Source organism: Brienomyrus brachyistius, chromosome 4 (assembly GCF_023856365.1).
Source record: "Brienomyrus brachyistius isolate T26 chromosome 4, BBRACH_0.4, whole genome shotgun sequence".
Classification (NCBI taxonomy): domain Eukaryota; kingdom Metazoa; phylum Chordata; class Actinopteri; order Osteoglossiformes; family Mormyridae; genus Brienomyrus; species Brienomyrus brachyistius.
In genome coordinates this window covers 37,410,210-37,434,971 of record NC_064536.1, presented here as the reverse complement: position 1 = coordinate 37,434,971, position 24,762 = coordinate 37,410,210, and the positions used below count along the sequence as shown (strand labels likewise).

Sequence of the window (24,762 nt, the reverse complement as noted above, 5' to 3'; positions counted from 1 at the left end):
CAGAAACTGGTGTTGTAGTGCCTGAATATGAGTGCCCTCTGACTGAGGAGGAGATGAATGAACTCCAAACTTTGGTTGATCCTACTGACCGAAACATTACTGATGAACAGCTATACACTGTTTGCTATGAGCATATAAAACGACTGCAGGCACAAACTTAAAAACCTGCTCAGTTCACTCCCATTGGACTCCTCACAAACACACACTGCTCCGTTCAGGTCATCTCTTTAACTCATTCACGCGCTAAGGAATTTTGTCTTATCAGACTAAGTCTGTTGACTTCTGTCTTTGAACATGTTGTCCTGTTTGAATTATTGTACACATCCTTTGTTTTACATTTTTATTTCATGGCACAATTATTCTGATAGACTGAAATCCTTAAAATGCTTCAGAATTCTTACAGAAAAAGTGTACATGAAAAACAACAGAAACATTACTGAAAATGCATTGAAACTGTATATACATAATAATCATAATAAAGTGCTACTAAAAACTCCAAGGTTTTGTTTATGACATCATACATCCTGTACTTAATATTGTGCTCTAACTTTGCAATCAATTTCAGCTTCATTTTTAAATCTTTGTACTTGTCAAGTGTAATGTCTTTAGAACAGACCTGACCAATAAGACAAAAAGTGAGCCGGAACATTCAGTTCCTAACAGCGGCCAAATTCATAGCCATGGACAATCGCCTGTGAGATAATATTTTTGAATTCTATGTATGTACTCAGGTGTGCTATTGGAAATGTGACTGAGCATGAGCATGCATTGACTACAGGATAGCATATGCTGTGATGTGTCCCATAACGCACCTGGCAGTCAAATTCTATGACAATTCTAAAACCTTCCCTATCTGAATGACTTAGTGGGATATGATCCTGTCCTGTCAGCCACTGGCAGAACTTGCCTACAGTAATGTTCATGTGGTTGGTATGTCTTTCTGCCTTGATGACATCTTCATCCTCACTCTTGATCTCTTCAGGCATGTCTTCTCTGTTATGTTCTCCCTCTTCTTCTGACAAAAGTAATTTAAAAGAGTCATTGTTAGCAAAGTTTATTTTAAAGGATGATTAAAAGCATTGTCACTTGTCAATAAGATTTTACAATTCCCTTTGTTTGATGGCCAATCATGAAGTGATAGGATTGCAACAATTCTAAAGAAATATAAATCCTTTCAAATACATTTCATTTGTATGTTTTCCAACGTGAATCATGCAACAGAAATGTCATCAGAAAAGTTATTATTCTCTACTGTTGTATGACATTAATGTATATAAATCATCTACCCTCATCTTCTAAATCCTGTATGAAGTCCTGCAAAAAGTTGACTACTTTGGACTCTGATGCCTCATTGTACCCTTCTCGCTGAAGACAGGTGATAGTGACTTAACTAGAAAATCAGAATCCATCTTAATTGAAGAAAGAAAGAATAGAAGAAAGTCATCCATATTTTTATTTGAAAAAAATATTTCGTAGATGATTCAGTGCAGATATTTCAATGGACAATGTTTATTGCCTTGGAAAAAGATCCGGGAACAAACAGCTGTCTGCAGATGTCAGTTTCTTGCTGGACCAAGCTGAGGAGACCATACAGTTTCATTCCTGAGCAGATTTGTTGGAGCATGGGAAGTAACCTCACTTTGGAGTGTAGGACTACTGAGCTGTAACAAAAAGTGAAATATAATTAAATACAAAATAAATCCAAATCTAGAAGTTGAACTTACATTAAAGGAATTGTCCTACCGTACAATGTCTTCTTTTCTTTGGGTGGACACTGCCCCTGTGTATCCACAGGACAAAGTCCTGTCTGTGAACTCCGTTAGGGTTGTATTGTCAGCTGCCTCAATCTTTGAAAGACACAAAACCACACTTAACTTCACACCTATGCTATGAGAGCTCAGTTTAGTGTTTGAGTTAACAACTGATTTTTCGAGAATAAAATCTCCATTTTTATTTTGAAATGAAGTATCCTCATTGACAGAAAAGCCTGGAATTAATAATCATAACAACACTTGAACAATTTACATCACATAGACATGAAATGATGATTCACAATGCAATTTTCCCCACATTGAAATGATGTACCTCTTTTATTAGTTCTATTAGTTCAGGGTCTGTAACATCCCTTTCACTTATTGCTTCCTGATCCATTTCTCCAGTGGATATGTAGTTGTAGCACCACTGCATTAAAAAGTTTGGAGGTGGTCCACCCTGTGCAATACTGACAGCAAATATCTCTCCAACAGTCCTGCAATCCCCACCCGCCCCCAAAAAATAAACAAAAAAAAATATTCCTGCACAATTGACAGCTACATTTCGTAAGAGTGAACAGTGATGTTGCTTGTGAGAGGAAAATAGAATAATCTGTAGAATATCTCAGAGTAAAACTCCTTATGTAGTCAAACTAATGTTAATCTTTTCTGAAACAATACATGTCTTGTAATGTGCGTAATTGAACGTAGTGGGAAATGCTTGCCTAACATGGATTGGATATATTAAAAAGTGTTACGCTGTAATTTCAATGTATATCTTTTATAACCCACTTGAAGTTGTGTTTGTCCAGGTCTGTCATTGAATACTTGGGGTTTTTGCCATTATCCCCTCCCTCAAAGAATCGCTGATTTATTCCTGCCATCATTTCTTTTTAAAACAGGGAAATAGAGATCATTAAGCATAGAATACATAGGTAACAACCATCTAAATGCATGACAACATTTGTAAGACTGATGAATGTCATGTCATGTAAGTTCATAAATCACAAAATGTATTGTGTAGATCCAACACAAAGAAAAAGAAAACAACATACCAGTTAAAAATTCCTTCCTCAGGGCTCCATTGTCAATGCCAGCCTTTCCAATAAGAGAAACTCTGAGGGGATTTTTAGGCGAAGATTTTTTCTGGCGCTGCCATTGTTTTATGCCCCTTTCAAGCATTTGATCCCTTGCAACACAAATGCTGAATATGCCATTTTCATCCACCCTTTCAGTACGGCTTTTGACAACATCAGCAACGCTTATAGTAATATTGGGAAAAGAGAAATAATTACACAATTTGGGAAAGTTTCATATTATTAGTGTAAAATTAATCACACTTTCAGAAGAAAGCTTTATTAAGTACTTTTTAGTCTCTTCCTGTCCCTTAAATCATTTTGGACATATCTCTGTTCCATCAGTTTTTTTATCTAAATTGATTACCTCCATTTCATCAAAGGTTCTGTAGGAGTACATGCTACACATTAGTCATACTAAAAGCTGATATACAGTCACCAGCATGGCAAGATAAAAGAGCAGTGCAATACAAGACATTTTGCTTCAGAAAATGATGCATGGGGAAACTGAAATACCTTTCACCACAGAAGCTTGCATGGACTTCCAGAAAGTCACTGGGACAAATTTGCTCACAAATGGGACAGGCTGTCTAGAATATACCCGAGTAAAAATAAACATTAATACTGTGTACACACCAAAATGTTGCCTGAGGGTAGTGAAGAGTAAAAAAAATCAAGAAGATACATACGCAGAGATGTTCAAATGTGCCAAATTTTGTGACAATCCAACCAACAGGTTTGAGTACATGTTGCTGTGGACCAAAGTGTTGGATGGGCTGGTGGGTGGATAGGCCAACTAATTTGGAACAGATGTCTGACTTTATATTTGCATTTTGTGACAGACTTACTGTCACAGACAAGTTAATAGTAGGAGTATGGGCCAGGGAGTTTTCCAGGATTACATCCATGGCAGGATTCTTATCTGGGGACTGCTGAAAATCTTCAGTCTGAAAAAAGAAAAAGAAAGAAAGAAAAAAAAAACAAATTAACCACAGGACAAGCTTACCACTTGAAATAGCACTAATGCAATTATCAATTACACAGCTTCAACAATGCAAATGTTTTTAGTCAGAGAAAAGTGTATATTAGTTTACATTGAGGTGAATGATAAAAGTAAACTCACAGAGTTTGATAACATCAAAAATATATCGAAATACACATCAACTTCAACAGTTTTATCAAACTATTTAAGAAGATTATGTTCATTTCAGTACAATGTGTGAACAATGCAATTAAATGAACACGTAAATGCCATGGTGACTTAAAAGAATCCTCAATCATCCTCTGTTACAATTTACCCATGAATGGTCAGCAGCCTCTGGGATACTGATGGTCCTCCGACCCATCCTGGCCTGTAGAAGTTTTAATTCATCCGATGTTTTTGGTGTCTTCTCCATATATTTGTTAACCAGGTAAAACTGTACTGGAAAACACTTGACTGGATTGACTTTTCAAGTCATTAAAAGCAGAATTTTGTCTCTTTTTCCCTGTCATTTTTTTCCCAAACAGTCCTGGGAAGGATCTATAAAAGAGTAAAATAAGACAAGAGAAAGTGTTACAGTAGTGTAATGTAAGTAATGTAAAGCACTACATATAATATTGACATTGAAATAATCATAACAATTCAAATCAGCACAAACTCTATTGCCTGGATATGACAAACCTTGCCATGTTCTGCTCTAGTGTGTTATTCTGCTGAACTCCTTGTCCACTAGTATGCTGCTGGTTTGCAGAAACTGCAGAAACTCATTATCATTTCAAACACAAAAAACTACAAATTTGCCATTGTTACAAGGACTACCCTCTGAATAATCAATTACATAAAATGTTGATCCATCATCAACATATGCTGTTTTTTATAGCTCCTACTGACAGCATTGTTGCTTTAAAATAGTGTCATGAAATACATTACAATTAAATTTGTTAAGAAACAGCATTACTTAACAGATTGCTTATATACAATATTAATTTTACAATTATACAATATTACTTTTGGCACTAATTAAACGCCATAGTCAGCACACTTTGGGCTAAAGACCGTGCTGCTGCGGTGGATGGTGTACCTACAGTATTAACATAGCTGAGGGAGGCACTTAATAAAGTAAACACAGACTGTCAGCCGCCGTGTATAAAGAGTGTCTCAGAAATACTGAGTGATAAGTGACTGGTAAACCAGATGTGTTAAATAAAAGACTGAATTGTACAGTGCAGGTTTGGATTTAAATGATGATAATGTCAATAATTTCCCTCAGATTTTACTAAATTTACTCCCCCAGCCCTGAATATACATATATGATGTTTATTTCTGACTTGTTTAGTATAAATACTGCTTTTCTCTAGGACACTCAGTGGGTATCACTGTATAGTAGGGTTGTTGGTTTGAATCCTACCCCCCCTGCTGTGTGTGTGAGTTTTTTTTATTACATTGTGGGTACCAAAAAACCTGGAATTCCCTACCTTGTTGGGACCAAAGATTTCCCCACAACGCAAAACTGTTATAAAACTTTTTTATAAAACGTTTATAAAACAAAACTTCGTTTTGTTTTGATCATGGCCAATATAAATATAGCTTCCTGGAATGTTAGGGCTCTGAATATTCCCAAAAAACGGTCCAGTGTGACTGATTTTTTGAAGAGGCAGCACGTCGACCTTGCCTTTTTAATTGAGACCCACCTACTCCATCAAGATGCACTGCGGGCGGCCTCCAGGTTCTACAGGTTTATCTCCACTTCATCAGCTTCCTCACGTAGATGTGGAGTAGCCATATTAGTCAAGCGGTCCCTTCAGATTCATATTCTTAACTCTGGGGGGGATGCTGATGGTAGGTACTGTTATGCCCTCTCTGACCTGGGGGGTAGGAAGGTCTGCTTTGTTGCCGCATACGCTCCCACTCCCCCACGCGCCTCATTCTTTCGGGATCTTTCTGACCACCTTCTTAAATTTCAGGAATTTGACCTTGTTATTGGAACTGATGCTAACGCTGTCCACAACCCTGTCCTTGATAAATCTCCCTCTCTCGCGGGTAGCTGGGTGCCTCCCTCCACACGTTCCCTGTGTAAATTCGTGGAGGACTTGAATTTGGTCGACTCATTCCGCCTAATTAACCCCTCCGCCAGAGAATTTTCCTTCTTCTCACCTCGCTTCAAATCCCAGTCTCGCATAGACTACATCTTTGTTTCTTGCTCTCTTGCCTCTGCTGTTTCTAATGCTTCTCTGATTTCTTCCTCTTTATCTGACCACAAATGTGCTCTCCTCCACTTAGCTCTACCTTCTCTCTCTCCTCGGGCCCCACGATGGAAGCTCAACACTTCTTTGCTTCAAAACTCTAAATATATAGCCTATCTGACTCCTAGACTTGAAGAATTTATTTCAATTAATACAGGCTCAACTGATGACCCAGTCAACTGCTGGATGGCAATAAAGGGCTTTCTCCGCGATGCCATGGTTGCTTTTGCCAGTGGCCTGGCTCGCGAACGTCACCGGAAGATCTGTGATCTCGAAAGGCGGCTAGCTCACTTAGAGAGTGCTCGTCCTGTAGTGGTTGATCCGGATCATGAGACCCTCATTTTAAACACCAGGGCGGAGCTAAATGTCCTTCTGTCACACCGCGCTGAGTTTATGGTTCATCGCACTAGGTCACGATATTATGTTTCAGGTGCTAGGCCCAGTAAGTTGTTGGCTCTCAGGCTCCGGCAATGTGACTCTTTCTCCACAATTTCTTCTATTAGAACCAAGGACGGAGCTCTCACCACTGACCCACAGGAAATTAACAGTAGCTTTTTTCAATTTTACTCAGATCTATTCTCCCCTCCCACTGTCTTTCCATCCTCTGACCCTGATTCGTTTCTTGACTCTGTACCGCTTTCTTGTCTCTCAGGCCCAGAAGCCTCTATGCTTGAGGCTCCCCTTTCAATGACAGAACGTAAAGAGGCTCTGGACTCCATGAGCCCTGGGAAGTCTCCAGGGCCCGATGGTCTCCCTCCTGAACTCCTTTCTGCCTTCTGGAAGCAGCTCTCTATTCCGCTCTTCCACATGCTGAATTCTGCCATTTCTGCCTCCCATCTCCATCCTTCTCTTAATCAGTCCTTGATGACTTTGTTGCTCAAACAAGGTAAAGACCCTACAGATTGCTCCAGCTATCGCCCGTTGTCCCTGATGAATTCAGACTTCAAACTGTTTGCCCGTCGACTGCAGGCGGTGATTTCCAAATTGATTCACCCAGACTAAACTGGTTTTATTAAATCCCGTCATGCGGCCGACAACATCCGTCGCCTCCTCCATGTACTTCACACTGCTCCTTCCTTTCCCTTCCCTGCTGCCCTTCTCTCTTTAGACGCAGAGAAGGCTTTCGATTGGATGAATTGGTCATTTTTGTGGAGGGTCCTGCATAGAATGGGTTTTGGCTCTTATTTTATCAACCTAGTCCAGACCCTTTACTCCTCCCCCTCTTCTGTCCTTTTGATTAATGCCAACATTTCTCCTCCTTTTTGGCTTCTTCAGGGGGCCAGACAGGGCTGTCCCCTCTCCCCCCTACTCTTTAATCTGTCGTTGGAGCCTCTGGCTGCCGCTCTCCGTCACTCAGATGTTATTTCCCCCATCCTAGTGAAAGGTGTCCCTCAGACATGTCATGTCTTTAACCATATGAATCATATGAATCCCTGTCTGGCTATAGGATTAACTGGGCAAAATCCTCTCTCCTTCCGTTGAATCCTGCCTGCCGCTCCTCTTCACTTCCTCCTTCTATTCCTCAGGCAGGGTCTTTCAGATACCTGGGGTTGGACATTTATCCATCAGTTGCAGAGCTCACAGCTGTTGGCTTCCGCCGCACTCTCGAGGGCATTAAAGCCTCGATCTCCTCGTGGTCTTCTCTTCCCCTCTCATTTCGGGCTAGGCTGGCTGTTATTAAGATGAACGTGCTCCCTAGAATTAATTTTATGAGCTCCATGCTTCCCCTCTCCCCTCCACCTGCGTACTGGGCCTCTGTCAAGTCTACTATTTCTACTTTTCTTTGGGATGGCAAGAGACCCTCCGTCAGACACTCTACCCTAATCCGTGACCGGTTGGATGGGGGCGTCTCTCTACCGGACTTCGAAATTTACCACCTTGCTTTTACTCTAAGGCCAGTTTGGAGCTGGATCAGTCCTCCCCAGCATCCCCCTGCCTGGCTTCCTATCGAAGCAGAATATTTTCTCCCCCATCGTCTAGCCTCGCTTCCTTTCCTCCCTGTTAAATTCAAATCCATCTCTGCCTCCGTCGGTCCGATTATCTGTCAGGCCCTTCGCACATGGAGAAGGGTTGAGAAATTGTTGGGCCCCTTCCCAAAATGGCACCCCAGTGTTCCGTTGCTCCATAATCCTGTCCTGAACATTGGAGGCCGCCCCATCTCTTCCTCACCATGCTCTCAGTCAGGTATCTCCACCCTGGGTGACATTTTTGATAGCTCGGGCCTCAAATCGTTCCAGTCTGTTAAGGTCACATTTAATCTTCCCTCTTCCTCATATTTTTTTCTACCTCCAGCTGAGGTCCATGCTTAGGGCCTGTAATATCTCCTTTTCCTCACCTCTTCTGCTTCACCCGCTGTGCAGATTTGCTCTGTCCTTTTCTCCTGTTTCTAAGCCCGTGTCCAGTCTCTATTCCCTCCTCCGCAAATCCTCTCATAAACCTCTCCCCATAATTTCTGTCTGGGAGGGGGAGCTCTCTCCCACCCCCGTCTTACACAATTTAAGTTTGTTCACAGATTATACCCCACTCCCAGGAAACGCCATCTCATGGGTTTAGAGCCTGACCCCTTACAGTATGTTATCTTTGTCCCCTTCAGGTCCCTGGTACCTTTCTCCATATGTTCTGGAACTGTCCTCCAGCGGCTGCTCTTTGGGATTATGTGGCCAGATCTCTCTCTTCAGTTCTTTCCTCTCCCATCCCCATCTCCCATGGTCTTCCTCCTTCTGGACTTCTCTTCTCTCTCTCTCTCTCGCTTCCAGCAGAGGCTTCTGATGTCTGCTGTTGGAGTTCGACTCCACTGAGTCCGTTGATGAGGAAAAGATGCAAACTGGAGGCGAAGGATGGTTGTAAGTCCGCTCTCTTTATTTGTTGTACAGATCGATCCGGGAGCCACACTCAGAGGCACAAACAGTACATACCGAAGGAAGCTCAGCTCTCTGTTGTCTGTGTCTAGCTTTTATACCCCTTTTAGGGCGTCTGCTGTTCTTGTTGGTATCTTTCCACTCTCGTGACATACAACTCTTGTTTTGACAGTGCTGTGCGTTAGTACCCACCCCCTTTTCCTTTTATCTTATCCTGTTATGTTGCAAAGTGGCAGCGTCAGCGACCCCCTCCATTGTTAGGCCCAGCAGGTCAAGCATAAGCATAATGTCACCAAGACCTTGATAATGCACCTTCTGCTTTTCTAATTTTACTTACACTATGAGAAGGGCCGAAGCCCCCCTTTTCTTCCTGCCTGTGTGCCAGTTTGTTCCCATTTCTTAGTGTGACAAAGTTTAGCAAGAAGCCTCCCCCCCCTCAATTTCCCCCTTTTGATCTCTGCTAAGAGATCACTTCTGATTACAATGATTCGTGTAAAATTACTCCTGGTCATATTGATTCGTGGAAAATTTGTGGTATCCCCCTTTTGATCTCCGCAAGGAGATCACTTCTCAAAACGGACGCTCCAAGCAGGCCAACGTCACCCCGTCCGTCCCCCCTTCCTCTCGGGTCGACAACAGAGGTATCATTGGCATGTACATGTTATTGGAGTCCCCTTCCTTTTTCTCTATGGTGGATATGATCAGCCTGACCACAAGAGCACATAGGCAGGGAATACAACAACATCCACAAGTAACCAGTATAGATGTAAATGTAGCACTCGATATTAGTAGCGAAGCGATTAATCCCTTCCACTGCCGAAACTTGGAAGTCATCCAGTCATCCCAGAGGTTCCCTATACCGGCCTGCTCATGCAGGGTTTTGCAGAGGGTGCGGAGACCCTCTAGCGCCTTAGTGACAGACCCGTCGGGTGCAGTATTATTGGGGATGAAAGTGCAGCAGACATCCCCAAACATGGCACACACCCCCTTTTTCCGCCAGCAACATGTCTAATGTAAGTCTGTTCTGCATGGTCACCAGGGAGGTGGGGCCCAGTTGTTCAGCTAACCCTTCGACAGCGTCTCGCGTCAGATTGGAGAGACGGAGCACATTATAATGCACGTAGTTGATGCGATCCACATGGGATAGCCTGGGCAGTGGAATGAAGCCAAAGCATGAGCATGTTAGTCACGTTATACATCATACACATTACTTGTTTTCCCCCCAGAGTCCCCCTTTTTATCTTGATCATCTTCATCCTGGTCCCGATCTTTCCGATGGAGGATGAGGTGCTGTTTTCTTCTTTTCAGTCAGGGGTGGACTACCCTGCTGGTTGACTCAGGTCAGGGGATTATTCTGCCCCTCTGCTGGGACCTGAGTTGCTGCCGGTTCGGCCGAACCGGGTTGCTCTGCGCTGTCGGTGAGGCCTTCCTGGATCTCGGCGAGGGATCTGCTGGGCTCTGCTACCGCTGCGCACTGACTCCAATGGTACCAGGTTTCACCTTTGCCTTTCAGCCGCACTGCGTGAGACGTCCATTCGGTGACCTGGAAGGGGCCGGTCCACCTGGGCTCTGACCACTTCCATTTGATGACCTTCAGAAGGACCCACTTTGCCGTATGTGGTTTAGCTGGTCGGGCCTCTGGTCTCGCCTCCTGGACCTGCTTGGAGAAACCTGTAACAAGAACTTGTAATCCATCATAATATGTCTTGGCAGTTCTTACCCCTTCTTGTTCCGGTTTCCACTTAAGTTCTCCGTGGGGTCTCGGTAATTGTTGTCCTGTCTGCAACTCAAACAGAGTGAACCCTGTCCCCCGATTTATGGAGCATCTGATTGACATCAGTGCCAGGGGTAATGCATCAACCCAATTCAATTTAGTCTGTGCACAGATTTTTGCCAATTTTTGTTTGACCATCTGGTTCATGCGCTCCACCTACCCCTGGGACTGGGGATGATACACTGTCCCAAAAGCATGTCTGAGTCCCAACGCCCTTTCTGCCTTCTGCAGATCCTCGTTTTTGAAATGGGATCCATTGTCTGACCTCACCCTCTCGGGGAACCCATGCCTGGGTATATATTGATTAATTAAGAACTTAACCACAGAGGCACCGTCCTCTCTCCTCGTGGGCCAGGCTTCTGGCCATCCTGAGAATGCATCCACACACATCGGCACATATCGCATTCTGCGCACCGGTATTATCATATCTGTGTAGTCTATGACTATTTCCTCTCCGGTCCTACAGCATGCTGGAAACTGACCCTTCTCTGGTTTTACCGTGGGTCTCGGGCTGTGCAGCGCACAGATCTCATAGCTCCTCACAAACTCCTGCACCATGTCCTTCAGGAACGGATGCCTCCACCCTCTCAAGTTGTGAAGCATTTGTCCTACTCCTATATGACTCCGTGTGCCTCCTCCATGACCTGTTGCCTGATTCCCATAGGGAGGGCTGGCTTCCCCTCCTTGTTGCACCACAGTCCCTCTGTTTCCATGCCCCTCTTTTCTACCCACATGTTCTTCTCCTCTGGGGAGGCTTGGGCCTGCATGACGCGGATCCTGCTTGAGGTCAGCCTGTCCTGGCCGCCCTCCAGTTCCTCTTCTACAGTGACCATCTGTCTGCTCACCACATACCCTGCGGCCCGTTTTGCTTCCTCATCTGCTGCTTGATTTCCTTGTGCTATCACTGTCCCTGACCCCTCGTGTCCTTTGCATTTTACTATGGCTACTCTCTCAGGAAGCATCAATGCTTCCGCTTGCTCTCTCATATCTGCCTCGTGCTTAATCGGTCTGTTTCCTGTAGTTAAGAATCCAGCTCTCAGCCACTGGCTGAGTTCCACATGCACAGCCCCCACCGCATACGCTGAGTCTGAATAGATGGTGACTTCTCTACCTTCCACTAGTTTCAAGGCTTCAATAACTGCCCAGATCTCTGCTCTCTGGGCACCGATTGGGCGCCCTCCAGTCTCTCTGCTTTAAGCGTCCTAAATCCCAGACCCTCTTTCGCTACCACTGCAAAACCTGCTTGCAAACCTCCGCTCTCTGTTCTAAAACAAGATCCATCTGTAAACCACTCCTCTGTTCCTTCTATCTTTTCGGCTGCGAGGTCCTCCCTGACCTTTTCCTCTCTCCTTACCCTTGCCTCGCATTCATGTGGTACTCCTCCTCCCATCCGATCAGCCATGTTGATGCCTTCATGGACATAAGTTAAATTTGGTGCTTCTAGAATTTTGCTGAGCCTCTGCTGTCTTAGAGATGTCATCGTAAACGTTTGTGAGTTCACATAGTCCACCACACCAAACAGAATGGCGTTCACAACGTCTTCAGTTTCAGAAACATCTAGATGGAACGAAAGATAATAATCAGGTAGTGCCAAATCTGCAGCCTGGGCTAACCTCTGCTTGAGAGTGATGAAAGCCTCCTCTGCAGGCTAATCCCACGTCAGAGTGGCGCTGAGGCTCCGCAGGCTATGTGGCCGCACCAGGGCTCTCAGGGGTTGCGTAAGACTAGTGTAATTGGCAATGTAAGTTCGACTATAGCCTGTAAGTCCCAGAAAGGACAGCATGTCCTTCACAGTGATGTGTTTAGGGTGACTCAGGATGGCTGACCGATGGGCCGGAGAGAGCCCAGTCCCCTTACCAGATAGGACCCTCCCCAGGAAGGAAACCACCGTCCTGGCCACCTGCAACTTGTCCTTACTGACCTTGAATCCTTTTTCTGCCAGCCAGAGGAGCACTGACCGAGTCGCCTCAAGTGCCGCCTCCGCAGTCGGAGCCGCGATAAGCAAGTCATCGACGTACTGGACGAGGGTGACCCCATCAGGGAGAGGGCAGCCCTGCAACGACTGCTTCAACACCTGATTAAAAATTCCGGGAGACAGAGCAGATCCCTGTGGGAGACGCGGGTACCTGAACTGGCATCCCCTGTAAGTGAACGAGAAGACGTCCCTGCAGTGGGGTGCCAGCGGTTAGGAAAAGAAAGCGTTAGCAAAATCAATGCACGTGAACCATGTTTGGGATGGAGTAAGATTAGTGAGAGCAACATAGGGATTAGGAACTGGAACAGTGGGGGTCAGCAGCAGATTGTTTATAGCGCGCAGGTCGTGTACCATACGATATTTACCTGTTCCTGCCTTCTCCACTGGGAGGATAGGGGTATTCCACTGAGAAGTGGAACGTTCTAACACTCTTGCCCGTAAGAGACCATCAACATCGGATATCCCTTCCTCTGCAGCTGGTTTGTGTTGGTATTGCCTGACCCAAAGGGGTCCTGCTGTAGGGCGCAGTAGGAAGTCGACGGGCGTGCAGTCCACCAAACCAACATCAGTGGGGTTGGTGGACCACAGTGAGTCTGGCAGGGAAGCCAGTAGTGCTGCTGCACTGGGATGATCCATCTTTTCCCTACCGTGGTCCCTAGACAATTGTTCATGCTGTAACAGGGCTGTGTCTGTTACCCTAGTTTGAATACAGTAAGAACTGCAGGAGGGGGAGTATGAGATTTGAGGGATCTGGGTGGGGACCCAGTCCTTGGCCCAAGTGGCTCTTTTCACCATAGGGCCCAAATCTTTGGCCTGATGCTTAGGATGTAGGGCGAGAGACGTGTGGCACCGCCTCCTCTCCCATCCTGTACCAGGGCAGTTGCTCCGGAGACAGCTGGACAGCCGATGCCACCCCCTCGGGGCCTACATAAATATTTTGGGATGCAACTTGCCACTCGTGGCCTTCCAGTTGCCCAGAAAATAGGTCCCCATACCATTCTGTAGAATCACGGTCATAAAACAGTGTAACATGTGGGGGGTCGGGCGGAGGAACATAGGGTTCCAGAAGGGCTATCCAGGGACGCCATGCGGAGTACACCGCCAGAATACCTTCCGGCCTAGGCTGCAGGAGACCCCAGTAGATGTCAGCCACTGGGTGCTGTGACACAGGTTGCATCAGCCACTGTCCCGAGCCGCCCTTCTGGGAGGGTGACAACCAGACCATCAGCACTGCACAAAATTGAAGCTCCCAGCTTAACCAGCATGTCCCACCCCAGAAGGTTCACAGGCACTGAAGCGGAAACCACAAACGAGTGAAGAAAAGTCTGTCCCCCCAACTTCACTCTCACAGGCTTAGTCACTGGCAGTCTCTGTTCCTCCCTGGAGAAGCCCACAACGGTCACTGTAGTGGTGGAAAGATGTTGTTGGTTAGGTATCACATTCAATGTCGAATATGTGGCCCCTGTGTCCACCAAGAACGACAGTTCCTTATCTATGACCGTTAGGGACAGCATGGGGTCTGCCTCCCCAGCGTCCCGGGCCACCCACGGGCACCGTCACTGGGAGGAGTCTCCCCACTCCCAGTCCTCTGATCCAGTGAGGATGGGATACTGTCCTCCTCCAGGAACAAACCCTCGCCTCAATATTGGCTAACAGATCCTGAGACACTTCCAGCCATTTTATTTAGCAATCGCCAATATGCAGAATTTGATAAAACAGGCTCTGCCTACCTTTTTTCTCTGGGCCCCGTGGCTGTCCGCGTCCGCAAGACCTCGTCTCTGGTTCCAATCAGAACAACCTCCTCCTCATCCCGGACGAGCCCCCAAATTGTTGGAGTTCGACTCCACCGAGTCCGTTGATGAGGAAAAGATGCATTCGTGAGGCAAAGGATGGTTGTAAGTCAGCTCTCTTTATTTGTTGTACAGATCGCGATCCGGGAGCCACGCTCAGATGCACAAACAGTACATACCGAAGGAAGCTCAGCTCTCTGTTGTCTGTGTCTAGCTTTTTAGGGCGTCTGCTGTTCTTGTTGGTACCTTTCCAGTTGGCATAACATACAACTCTTGTTTTGACAATACTGGCATTAGTACCCACACCCTTTTCCTTTTATCTTATCCTGTTATGTTGCAAAGTGGCAGCATCAGCGACCCCCTCCATTGTTAGGCCCCGCAGGACAAGCATAAGCATAATGTCACCAAGACCCTGATAATGCACCTTCTGCTTTTCTAATTTTACTTACATTAAGAGAAGTGTTCTGTTCTGTTCCATTTTGTTCTTTGTCAAAAAAAAAATTGGTCACAAAAAAATATATATATCTTGCTGCACACATATGAATGTTGAAAAATGCACTTGTACTGATTTACACGATAAGCTTTCTCTGTGTTTTGACTGTTTCATGGTTGTATGTGTTTTATCCATCTCCAACAATCGGGCCTATAAAACTGTGTGAGAATCTGGGCCCAGCAGAACCATCAGACGGGTCAGAGGATGGGGGTGTCACTGATTCTGCTGGGTGTTCACACTGCCCAGGTCGAAAAGAAGTGTTCTTAAATATACTTAAACGGTGTTAGAAATCCAAATAACATATTTGCAATACATTTGTATTTTTTTAGTACATACCATTACTGTACTTAAGTATGGTATTGCAAAGTACACTGTCAGTATAGTGTAATTAAAATATATTTTGTTCTGTCTTTTAAAAATATGCTAAAATGTAAGCATACTATCAGTTACATTTCAGCATATTTATTGAAACCCATTTATTTAACACTTATTTTAAGTTGTACTTCAGTTCATTTTTCAAAAGTATACTTTTCAGTGTCCTGCAAAAAATATGTTATAGGCTAACTTTTTAGGCATACCTTTATCATCATTTCAGTTTATTTACTTAAAGTAACATATTTATTCAGCACTTCTTCAGTATACTATCTAATATCAAAAAGTCAAAGCAGTCAAAGCATACTTTGAATATTTTCCTATATGCTTTTCATAGAAAAACAGCACATTTCTGGCTACTTTGAGTGTATTTATTCCCAACTACAGTGCAGTTACAATGTTAAACTTTGAAAAGAATTTCAAAAGGATACAAAGCAAAAAGACACGTAATTGCAACATACATTCAGTTATGAAGCTGATGTTATAAAAATGGTACTATACATATAATATGGCTAAATTTCATGAGGTTACAAACATTTTCAATAATCCCTCTACTGTCTTGCATTTTATCAGTGCAGTTGCAATTATGTACATCAGTCCCTTTCAATATTATTTGGCAGGGCAATTACATACATCTTCTGTTTGACATTAATCATGACGCATTTCCTTTTCAAAGCCTGTGGATGCACTGCATGAATAGTGTTGGACTCCGTCACTTCATTCACAAACCTAAAAGAAATCTTAAAGTCTGCATCCTTATACATTTGACTTCTAGACCTGCAAAGCTCCTTAACCAAAACACAACTCTGTTGTGTATTACAACCTGCAGTGTGAAATGCCACGATTCTCAGGATCCTGCAAAATGTGCCATCAGCTAATTCTACAACTGAGTTGTTTCTTTTCTGAAGCCTTGTATATGTTTCTGAATGATAGAGAACATGGTCGACGAGAAAACGACCATAATATAGGTACTGCTGTACCCTGACACCAAAAAGTTCCTCAATAGCCAGTATGTGATGCACTGGAACATTCACTGGATTAGAATTACCAAATACCCTAACATTATCTGATAGGTGTGATGATTTAGCTGTCTTTTGCTTGCTGTTTTGCATATCATAGAATAGTTCCTTCACAGTGTCTTTGGCCTTGTTCATGCGTTTGTTTGCTTTGTTTGAAAGGTCTCTCCATTTGAGGAATCTCTTGACAATCTGATCTTGGACATATGTGGTCCCATTAAAGAATTTCAGTAGGGTGCCATTAAAACTTTCAAATGAAAATGTGGATGTGGCCCACAGGGGACCCCAGTTTCTGACACTTGCTGAAATGTGTGTGCACATTGTAAGTCATGTTTTCTCATCCGTACAACTTCTCAAACTCCATAACAAATTTTTTCAGTGCCTTCTCTGCATTATCAATATCAACTATTTGGATGTTTTCCTGAAGCAGAGTATAAACACCAAAAACAAGGAGGAAAAGATGGTTCAAATACTTCTTTGAAAGAATACCAGAAAGCACAGGTAAAGCATAGAACAAAAGAAAAGATCTCCATTCTGAGGCTTTCCAATATTTCCGTTCCTGTACTGAACGTGGGACTCTAGTTAACTCTACTGGAGGCTTAATGGCTAGCAGCCGCTTATCAATCATTTCAGATTTAGTGCCGATGTACCATGGCTTTGCATTATTTCGCGAATCTAGCCATAATGTCGTTAGCTGCCGTGTAACTCCAAAGCAAATGCTGTGCTGGTATTCTGGCACAAAAACTTTGAAAGCTTCATTAGAGGAGCGGGACCTTTCACTCCCATTACAGGTTGCTGAGGAGTTGCAGCCATTGCATGGTCAATATGTTTAGATTCTGATCTGAGAGGAGGTTCAGGACTTATATGTGAGTATGGACCACCTTTATGGTAGCAAAAGTCACAGCCATATTCTCCGTTGAACTGTTTTGAGTTACGAATTTGAGCACGAGCCACTGAATCTGAACTACAGATCAGGGCATGCACTTTAGATGAATGCTGTTGGTTCTCTGTGTCTATCCATTTTATTCCATTTTTCTCCAATTCTTGTAGCTGATCAACAAATGGAGTTAACAGAGTTGTCATGTTGGGTTTCACCTCACCACACCAAATACATGGTATGCAAACATTACTTTTCCGATCTTTCGGATTCAGTTCAATAATCTGACACTGAATGGGCCATAGCTGACACTTGGAACTCTTGAAAACAGGGATACCATCACAGTTCCACAATAGACTTATGTCATCTTCACTAGTTTCACCACTCCTGATTAGCTTCTCATACTGCGTTCCTGAATGTATATCATTAAAACACCACTGGGTGATACATTCCCTGCTAAAGCTGTCTGGGGCTTTTCAAGAATGTCCTTAATTTGGGAGGATAAATTCAAAACAAGAAAATATGACCCATTTCTCAAATTAGTGTCTGCATCAAATGACATGTGACATATTGTACACTGTGTCTGATCAGTACCATTACCTATGTAGCTTGTGCATCCAGAACAGTAAAAATGTGCTTCATACTGTCCATACTGTCCATAGGCCTTATGGAACAGGTAAGAAGTTGCAGGCATTGATCCTGGGAAATGTTCATTGAACATTTTGAGAAGATGTTGAAGGGCTATCCCTGTCAGGTTGTGTCTCAAAATGTACGCCATCAAAAGAAGCAGACTCTGTCCTTTGGAGAGAGGTGCCCCTGGGTAGAGGAGCTCATCCCCTTCAGAGTCCTAGAAAAGAACAAATCAGTAATTAGAGTCAGCATTTAATATCCGGCTATATTAAATTTGCAACTAAAGTGTAACTATATAGTAAAAATCATTATAATTACAGTGCTTTTATATTAAGTAAGATATCCATGAACATGACTGAAGATATAGTGTACATATCCTTTACAATGCCACATTGTGTGTCTCATGAAAGTACCTGTAATGCATTGCAGTTTGGACTTTGAGGTGGTTGACGTACATCAGGTGCTGTTTGCAAATTAGCAGTATGCTCCTGGTGTCCTCTGGTGTCCTTTTGGTCTTTGTAAATCTATGGAATATATTGTATATCTGAGTAATAAATTCTGATGAGTAATTCAAACAACAACTTTCAAGAATATGTGTTCCAAGCTATTTCAAATGACCTGTGACTGGTTCCTGATTGCTTCATTGTAACCTTCCTCAGCAGTTACAAGTGACTCTGTCTGGTGAGGCAGTGCCCTGAAATCACTGTTTGGTTCATCTGCAACAGACTAAATATTTATTTTGAGTAATTATTTAGTGTTGTAACATATGGCAGATATAAACTGATATAAATAATAAATTGTATACCCAGACTGACGCTGCTTGCATTTGTCTTTTAATTCTGGGTCTTTTAGCAGGTCCAGGGCAGTGGAAATTTTGTACACTGGTGTCCTCATCCTCATTGGAGTGAACAGGGAACTTAGCAGCATATGAAACTATGTCAAGGTCTTTTTATAAGTATCTCCTTAGAAAACAATTCACACACGGGATGTGCACATCATGTTAATACTTGGTACACACGTTAGTGTGTATACTTGGCAGCATTAAATGTGGCGTTGTTTACCTATTTTCCTGATTTAGTTTTAGACTGTAGTTTATGACACTGACTGTATTTAGCTCAATAATGGGAAATCTTTATAGAGCTGAGTTTTGTGTACACACATGACCACAACAACCACAGTACAACCTACACAGCATATAACCATGTAACACAGAATATTTATTTTACCTGTGTTTTCCTTTTCCGGTATGCACTTGTTCTTGGGATATCTGACTCGCTGGTAGAAACAAAGTCTTTATAAAGTACTCTGCCATAGTTCTGCAAAGAGATTGAGATAAGGACATTACATAGGTGTCTCAGAATCAGAATCAGAATCAGAATGGACTTTATTGCCAAATGTTGAGCAGGTTTACAACATCAGGAAATTGCTGCGGTGTTCAGTGCGATATTATGCAATACAGAGGGAGACAGTCAGTTAGATAAATAAATAAACTCAAGTGCAATATTATGGGCAGTACTTAAATAAACATAGAGTAAAAAAGTTCCTTTGCTGAGCAGATTGATATATTTACAAGAGTGCAGGTGAAGTAGAACCGGAGCGACAAACACGAAACAGGGTCATGTGTTTGGCTTAGAGAGAGTGGTGGCAACAGACTTGTGCATATTGTTCATGAGACCAACAGCAGAGGGGAAGAAACTGTTCCTATGGCGAGAGGTTCTGGTCCGAATGGACCGGAGCCTCCTGCCTGAGGGTAGCAGGTCAAACAGCTTGTGTCCAGGGTGTGAAGGGTTGGCTGTGATGCGAGCTGCACGCCACAGTCAGATGTTGCAGGATGACAAGAATAACAGCATCAGGAGGAAATTGATAGGATTTCTGGCAAATTGACAGTCTGTGGAGAGTGTCACCAATGAAAACTTAACAAAAAATAAGCAAATTCAGTGTTACCTCTTTATCTCTACCAAGTCTCAATCGCCTGTAATCTGTGGTTCTTGGAATGTTGTTTTCAGATGCCTGCAGATAGGATTTGTATTTCTTCATTTTGGTCACTTGCAAGTTACCAAATGCTGCCTGCTGTGCACAGGCAAGAAAAAAATTACTTATTTCGTGTAATTATGATCTTCACATTGCAATGTAAAACTACTTGACAGCATGTCACTATATTTTAACTACCTTGTTGTTAATGCTCCAGATTAGCTTGCGCCATTATAGGAAATATTTATAACACTATGCTCACAGATCCTTCTCAATGTTCAACCATAGACAAAGAGAAAATTGTACTTCTTTATGGTAATTTGGCAGAATCAACTTGTCAGGCCTATAGGCTAATTATTTCAAACAAAGGATTGCATTGCAACTTAAAAATACCCAAAATACCTACCTTAAATGCAAATAATTAATCAGGTCCGTTTCCTCTTCAGAGATCGCCAACGGAGTGTAATGCCATTTAACCAATCAGAGTTGAGCTTTGCCGTATTCAAATTCATATCTTCCGGTGATGCGAAAACGTCAGACTACTGAGCTGTTTCTAACGTGTGTAGCATAAGTGTAGTGTGCTATAGTTGAGAGGAAGCTAAAAAATAATGGTATTTCCCAAATTCGGGCTGTTTTATTTCCCCGATACAAAGTTGGTGAGAGTACGAACATAATAAGATGCGAACACAGGAGGGAAGAATATCGGATAGCCTCTCGACAGCAACTTGATAGTGAAGATGGCTATGTTGAAGTGTGTTTGCCTAGTCGCAGCAGACACGGAGAAGCTAAGACACTGGCGGCAAAAATACTCTTTCTTGGAGGTAAGTTCATTATAGCCAATGCAATACTATCTGCGTGTGTGTGTGTGTGTGTGTGTGTGTGTGTGTGTGTGTGTGTGTGTGTGTGTGTGTGTGTGTGTGTGTGTGTGTGTGTGGGGTGGTGGTGGTGGTGGTGGTGTCGGTCGGTCAGTTTAGATTAGTAGATTAGCCGCTCTTTAGCCAATCTGTAATGGCTCCTTGTGTGTGCACTGACTGTTTGTTTACATGTTTTGGTCATTGTTGTAGATCCAAAGTAATCCTTACATTGTCTAGTTTTGAAAATATGTATCCTATTTAACTAATGTTTTAGGAATAAGAGTAGGAGTCATAAAGGTTAGGAATTCTTTGCAGTTACAATCTGTAGTTCAAATATCCACAATGACATTCTTCCTGTCCACAATTTTTATCATTTTGTATGCAGAGAACTTTAAGGAAGTTGTAGAAAAAAAAACAGCTTTCCTCAGAAATGAAGACATCTGGCACAGCAGCAGCACCACAGCAGCTGTGAGGAGAGTCTGCAGAGTGTACAGTGACACAAGATGAAGACAGACCGAAGGTCGATACTGCTTTTTTGACATATGACATTGAATAAAAACTGTTACAATATGTAGTTATGGACACCACAGTACTAGACATCTACACATCCCAGATTAGTTATCAGTCAGTATTAAATACAATGCTAAATAACAGATACATTTCTTATCTTGCTGATTGGGAAGGATTTAAGAGGATTTTCACCTGAAAATATCAGTGGGATATTTTATGTATTGTGAATTACATATGTTTTCCTCCATCTACAGAAAAAGAAAAAACATGTGACAGGATGTCACATAATTTCTTCAGACAATGATGAGACTGACATAGATTCAGCACAAGCCTTTGGAACGAAGGTGAGTTTTGAAAGACATGAGTTAATATTGGGAATTACTGCACACACTAGTTTAACCTCTGCGCTATTACCTCTGACTAACACCCGCCAGGCAAATCCGTTTCTATGAAAAGTTCAATACATTGTGTGCTAATAATATAAAAAATATGAAGAATTTTGTGGAACGTTGTTTGTACATATCTTAATTTTACTTATTGTGGTCTTTGTTTCAGAAACCAAAAATGATGAAGGCTGCAAACGAGAGGGTTCTTTCGCAGCTTAAGTCTTCTCTGCTGAAAAAAGGAAAAAATTTTCCTCACAAAGTGAGGAAGATGATGTAGACATAGACACCAATATAGACCTTTTTGATTCACCCCAAGCTTCTAGAACAGCTGTAAGTATATTCTTTATACAGCACAAAATATATGCAAAGTCTAAATTGCAAGTTTAGAACTTGTGTATTAGCAACAAAGTTTGCACAGAAAGCATTTGTGGGAGAAAGTGAAGGCCAAGATCAAAGTAGAGGCTGACAAGAAACAGGAGACCTTAAATAATACACTTGTTGGGGGTAATTTGAATTATGCAACAGAAAATACAATAAATTCTTGTTTTGTGAAACATAACATAAAAAAATTTTCATTTATATAGGACCCCTGCTTTAGGCAACAGGAAATGGAGTGTGGCCCGATGAATCAGGCACTGGAAAACATAGACAGGCGCCAGGAAGTGATAGATGCATTAAAAGGTATCTGTAATGAAAAAGAAATGTTCTATATATTTGTGTATGTTAAATTTAGATAACATAAATCATGTTATTTGGTAATTAGAAAATTGTCAGATATCTGTGGCTGATGTCTTTTTTTTTTTTTTTTTTTTTTACTTTTATACAGAAATACCCACCCTTATCAATTGTGTTAAGGAACTAACAACCACTATGAAGCGTTTGCTACCTTCCTTCGACAGTGATACAAGTTCAGGGTCCTCCAGTCCTGCTCCAGAAATAGTATGTTGGTTCCCTCTGTGCTTCCCTTTCTAAAATAATGACTTATTTTTACTATAGGCAGTATCTTATGCCATAAATGAGCCCATGATTTCCAAACAAGATGATACTCAAATATTCTTTCTTGGCAAATTTCTGCTACCTGGGTGCAGTGAGGGAAGTGACAGATGTTTCCATGTGGCTTGTCAGGTGCTGTGTGAAGTCACAACACACAGATATTACTTCTTTACCAAGACTATTTAGTTCTGAGCATCATCTGCTTTGAAAATTGCTGTTTCGTTTCATATTGTTATTTCTATGTCTTCACAATGTTATTTTTAGCTTTTGGTTACTGGACTTTACTTTGTATAGTAATCTGAGTATTTAGCTATTCTACTCTTTGGTCGCAACATTTTAGCTTCCTCAAGCCTTACAGGCAATGGAACGGAAAAGGATCCCTTAGATTCTGAAAAGTTGAATGCTCTTGTTGGTATGTATTGAATATATCATATATTTCATTATTGTCTATGGATTGTATGTCTTTATTATGACCGACAAGGATTGTGAGTGTGTAAACTGACTAGTGAGTTAAAATAATGCATTAATTTAAAACAATACATTTGCCTATGCTTATGTCTAAGTAAGTGGCATACAAATGTGTGTTTTATTTTTCCCTACAGATACAGTAATATCTGAGTTCCCAGGAACAAGTGTGTCTGAAGTGAGAGCTGTCATAAGACGAAAGTGCAACAATGAAAATTTTGTTTCAAAGAAGAAGATGTAGGTTTGATTGTGATTTTGTGTTTTGTTTTCACTCACACACACACACACACACACACACACACACACACACACACACACACACGTGTGTGCAAGGGCAGTATGCACCAGGGTTTACATGGATGTTAGGCATATTACTTTAGGCTGTAAGTTGCATAATTTTATTTATTTATTTATTTATTTATTTATTTATTTATTTTACATGTTTCTACCTCAAATAAATGTTTGAAATGGTTTGATTTTGCCAATGAATGCAAGAAAAACTTGATATATTTTTTTAAAATATCTATATATTTTTGTTTGCCCATTATTTTCCAAATAATGGGCCTTGCCAAATTTTCCCTTTGTCATTTGCTGTTGTTCTTTAGTCAGTAGAGGCACAATGAAAGTGTCATTTTGATTTGTGTTCATTAGCGATTGTTAAAGAATTTACTAAAATAAGAGTTTAAGAATGTTTTAAACAGTCTAAAGGTTTTTCTGTTTAGTGATAAATATACTTAAAACATGCTGTACATGCAATAAAGATACTATTAGTTGTTCCATTTTAGCATAAAATAGTGTATTTAATTTAAAATTAAGTTGTGCTTAAGAACTTCTTAAAATGCACTTAATACACTAATAGCTGTTCCAAAATAGCACATTTAAGTTTGCACTTCTACAGCATGCTAAAAGTTCAATAAGTACAAGGCAAAAAAATACAACTTAAGTACATTTCTTTTCGACCTGGGATCTGTCCCCAAAACCTTTGTACCATCAATCCTGAGATGTGTCCGTGCCCATTCTTAATGTTATACCTTGCATGCCTTATTGAGTGCAGGTCACGTTTCAGTGTTAATGACCTTAGAAATGTCACGCATCACACTGCACCTAGAACGTCTGGAGATTCTGTTCAGATTGCAGTTTTGAAAAATGATGTCATTTGATGCTCAAGAGTTTCTGGAAGTCTCCCCTTTAATTTGATGCAGAACTTTTGGCAGTTTAACTGTCTTCTTCTCTCTACATGCTTCTTCAGCTGTTGGCAGCAAAACACTTGATTGTACAGAGATCACGTTTCAAAAGTCTGGCAGTTTTGATCGTTTTGCATCCCTCTGACTGGTACTGTACTATTTTGTTCCAGGGGACCATCGAGAGTGTTCTCTGCTGCTACATCACTGTCTGGTATGGAAACTGCACCGCCGCTGAAAATAAATCCCTGCAGCAGGACAGCAGAGAGTATCACGGGGTCCCTCTCCCAGCCATCTCCCATCTGTATGAAAAGCACATCATCCGTCGTGCAAACAGCATAGTGAAGGACACTTCCCACCCCTCACATGCACTGTTCTCTCTCCTGTCTGGTAGACGGTTCCGCAGCATCAGAACTGTAACTGCCAGACACTTCAAAAGCTTCTTTCCTCAAGCAGTCAGAGCTCTCAACTCACTGTCACCAAAAGGAATGTTGATACCCACAACACAGAAACACTGCAAACCGGACTCTCACATTATGCTTATTTGCACACCTCAATGCACTTG

General features: G+C 42.2%; 2 protein-coding genes and 1 long non-coding RNA gene across 9 annotated transcripts; 1 reads left to right on the top strand and 2 right to left on the bottom strand.

The window, feature by feature from the left end:
- Positions 1–414: 414 nt before the first annotated feature.
- LOC125739985 (uncharacterized) lies at positions 415–8,787 on the bottom strand. Of its 6 annotated transcripts, none has more exons than XM_049010600.1 (11): positions 8,657–8,787; positions 4,126–4,349; positions 3,517–3,774; positions 3,344–3,417; positions 2,807–3,012; positions 2,544–2,640; positions 2,086–2,248; positions 1,744–1,847; positions 1,517–1,661; positions 1,287–1,409; positions 415–1,015 (listed from the first exon to the last, which is right to left on the bottom strand). In XM_049010600.1, the coding sequence occupies exons 2-10, from the start codon at positions 4,222–4,224 to the stop codon at positions 1,329–1,331; spliced, it is 1,227 nt and encodes a 408-aa protein (XP_048866557.1). In that variant the 5' UTR covers positions 4,225–4,349; positions 8,657–8,787; the 3' UTR covers positions 415–1,015; positions 1,287–1,328. The 6 variants fall into 6 exon arrangements, with proteins under 6 accessions (XP_048866557.1, XP_048866558.1, XP_048866553.1 ...); XM_049010601.1 differs by having other exon boundaries at positions 415–1,012; XM_049010596.1 differs by lacking the exon at positions 1,287–1,409.
- An 8,794-nt stretch (positions 8,788–17,581) lies between these two features.
- On the bottom strand, positions 17,582–20,039 carry LOC125739986 (uncharacterized). 2 transcript variants are annotated; one of them, XM_049010603.1, is made up of 6 exons: positions 19,782–20,039; positions 19,064–19,153; positions 18,643–18,753; positions 18,456–18,563; positions 18,251–18,361; positions 17,582–18,054 (listed from the first exon to the last, which is right to left on the bottom strand). In XM_049010603.1, exons 1-6 carry the CDS (start codon positions 19,872–19,874, stop codon positions 17,599–17,601), a joined length of 969 nt encoding a protein of 322 aa, XP_048866560.1. In that variant the 5' UTR covers positions 19,875–20,039; the 3' UTR covers positions 17,582–17,598. The 2 variants fall into 2 exon arrangements, with proteins under 2 accessions (XP_048866560.1, XP_048866561.1); XM_049010604.1 differs by having other exon boundaries at positions 18,293–18,361.
- Positions 20,040–20,235: 196 nt separating this feature from the next.
- On the top strand, positions 20,236–22,825 carry LOC125739994 (uncharacterized). Its single transcript, XR_007397413.1, has 6 exons — positions 20,236–20,629; positions 21,048–21,182; positions 21,427–21,516; positions 21,728–21,888; positions 22,143–22,239; positions 22,385–22,825. It is a non-coding gene; the product is annotated as an uncharacterized LOC125739994 (long non-coding RNA).
- Positions 22,826–24,762: the final 1,937 nt, after the last annotated feature.

Excerpts from the sequence above, each read along its gene's own strand:
- LOC125739986 (XM_049010603.1), bottom strand. The coding sequence starts at position 19,874 with ATGAAGAAATACAAATCCTATCTGCAGGCATCTGAAAACAACATTCCA. Across the intron at positions 19,154-19,781 it reads GACTTGGTAGAGATAAAGAG|AACTATGGCAGAGTACTTTA; the intron begins GTAACACTGAAT and ends ATCTCTTTGCAG. Across the intron at positions 18,362-18,455 it reads CAATCAGGAACCAGTCACAG|ATTTACAAAGACCAAAAGGA; the intron begins GTCATTTGAAAT and ends TATATTCCATAG.
- LOC125739985 (XM_049010596.1), bottom strand. The coding sequence starts at position 4,224 with ATGGAGAAGACACCAAAAACATCGGATGAATTAAAACTTCTACAGGCC. Across the intron at positions 3,775-4,125 it reads AGGCTGCTGACCATTCATGG|ACTGAAGATTTTCAGCAGTC; the intron begins GTAAATTGTAAC and ends TTCTTTTTTCAG. Across the intron at positions 3,013-3,343 it reads GCAAGCTTCTGTGGTGAAAG|CGTTGCTGATGTTGTCAAAA; the intron begins GTATTTCAGTTT and ends TATTACTATAAG.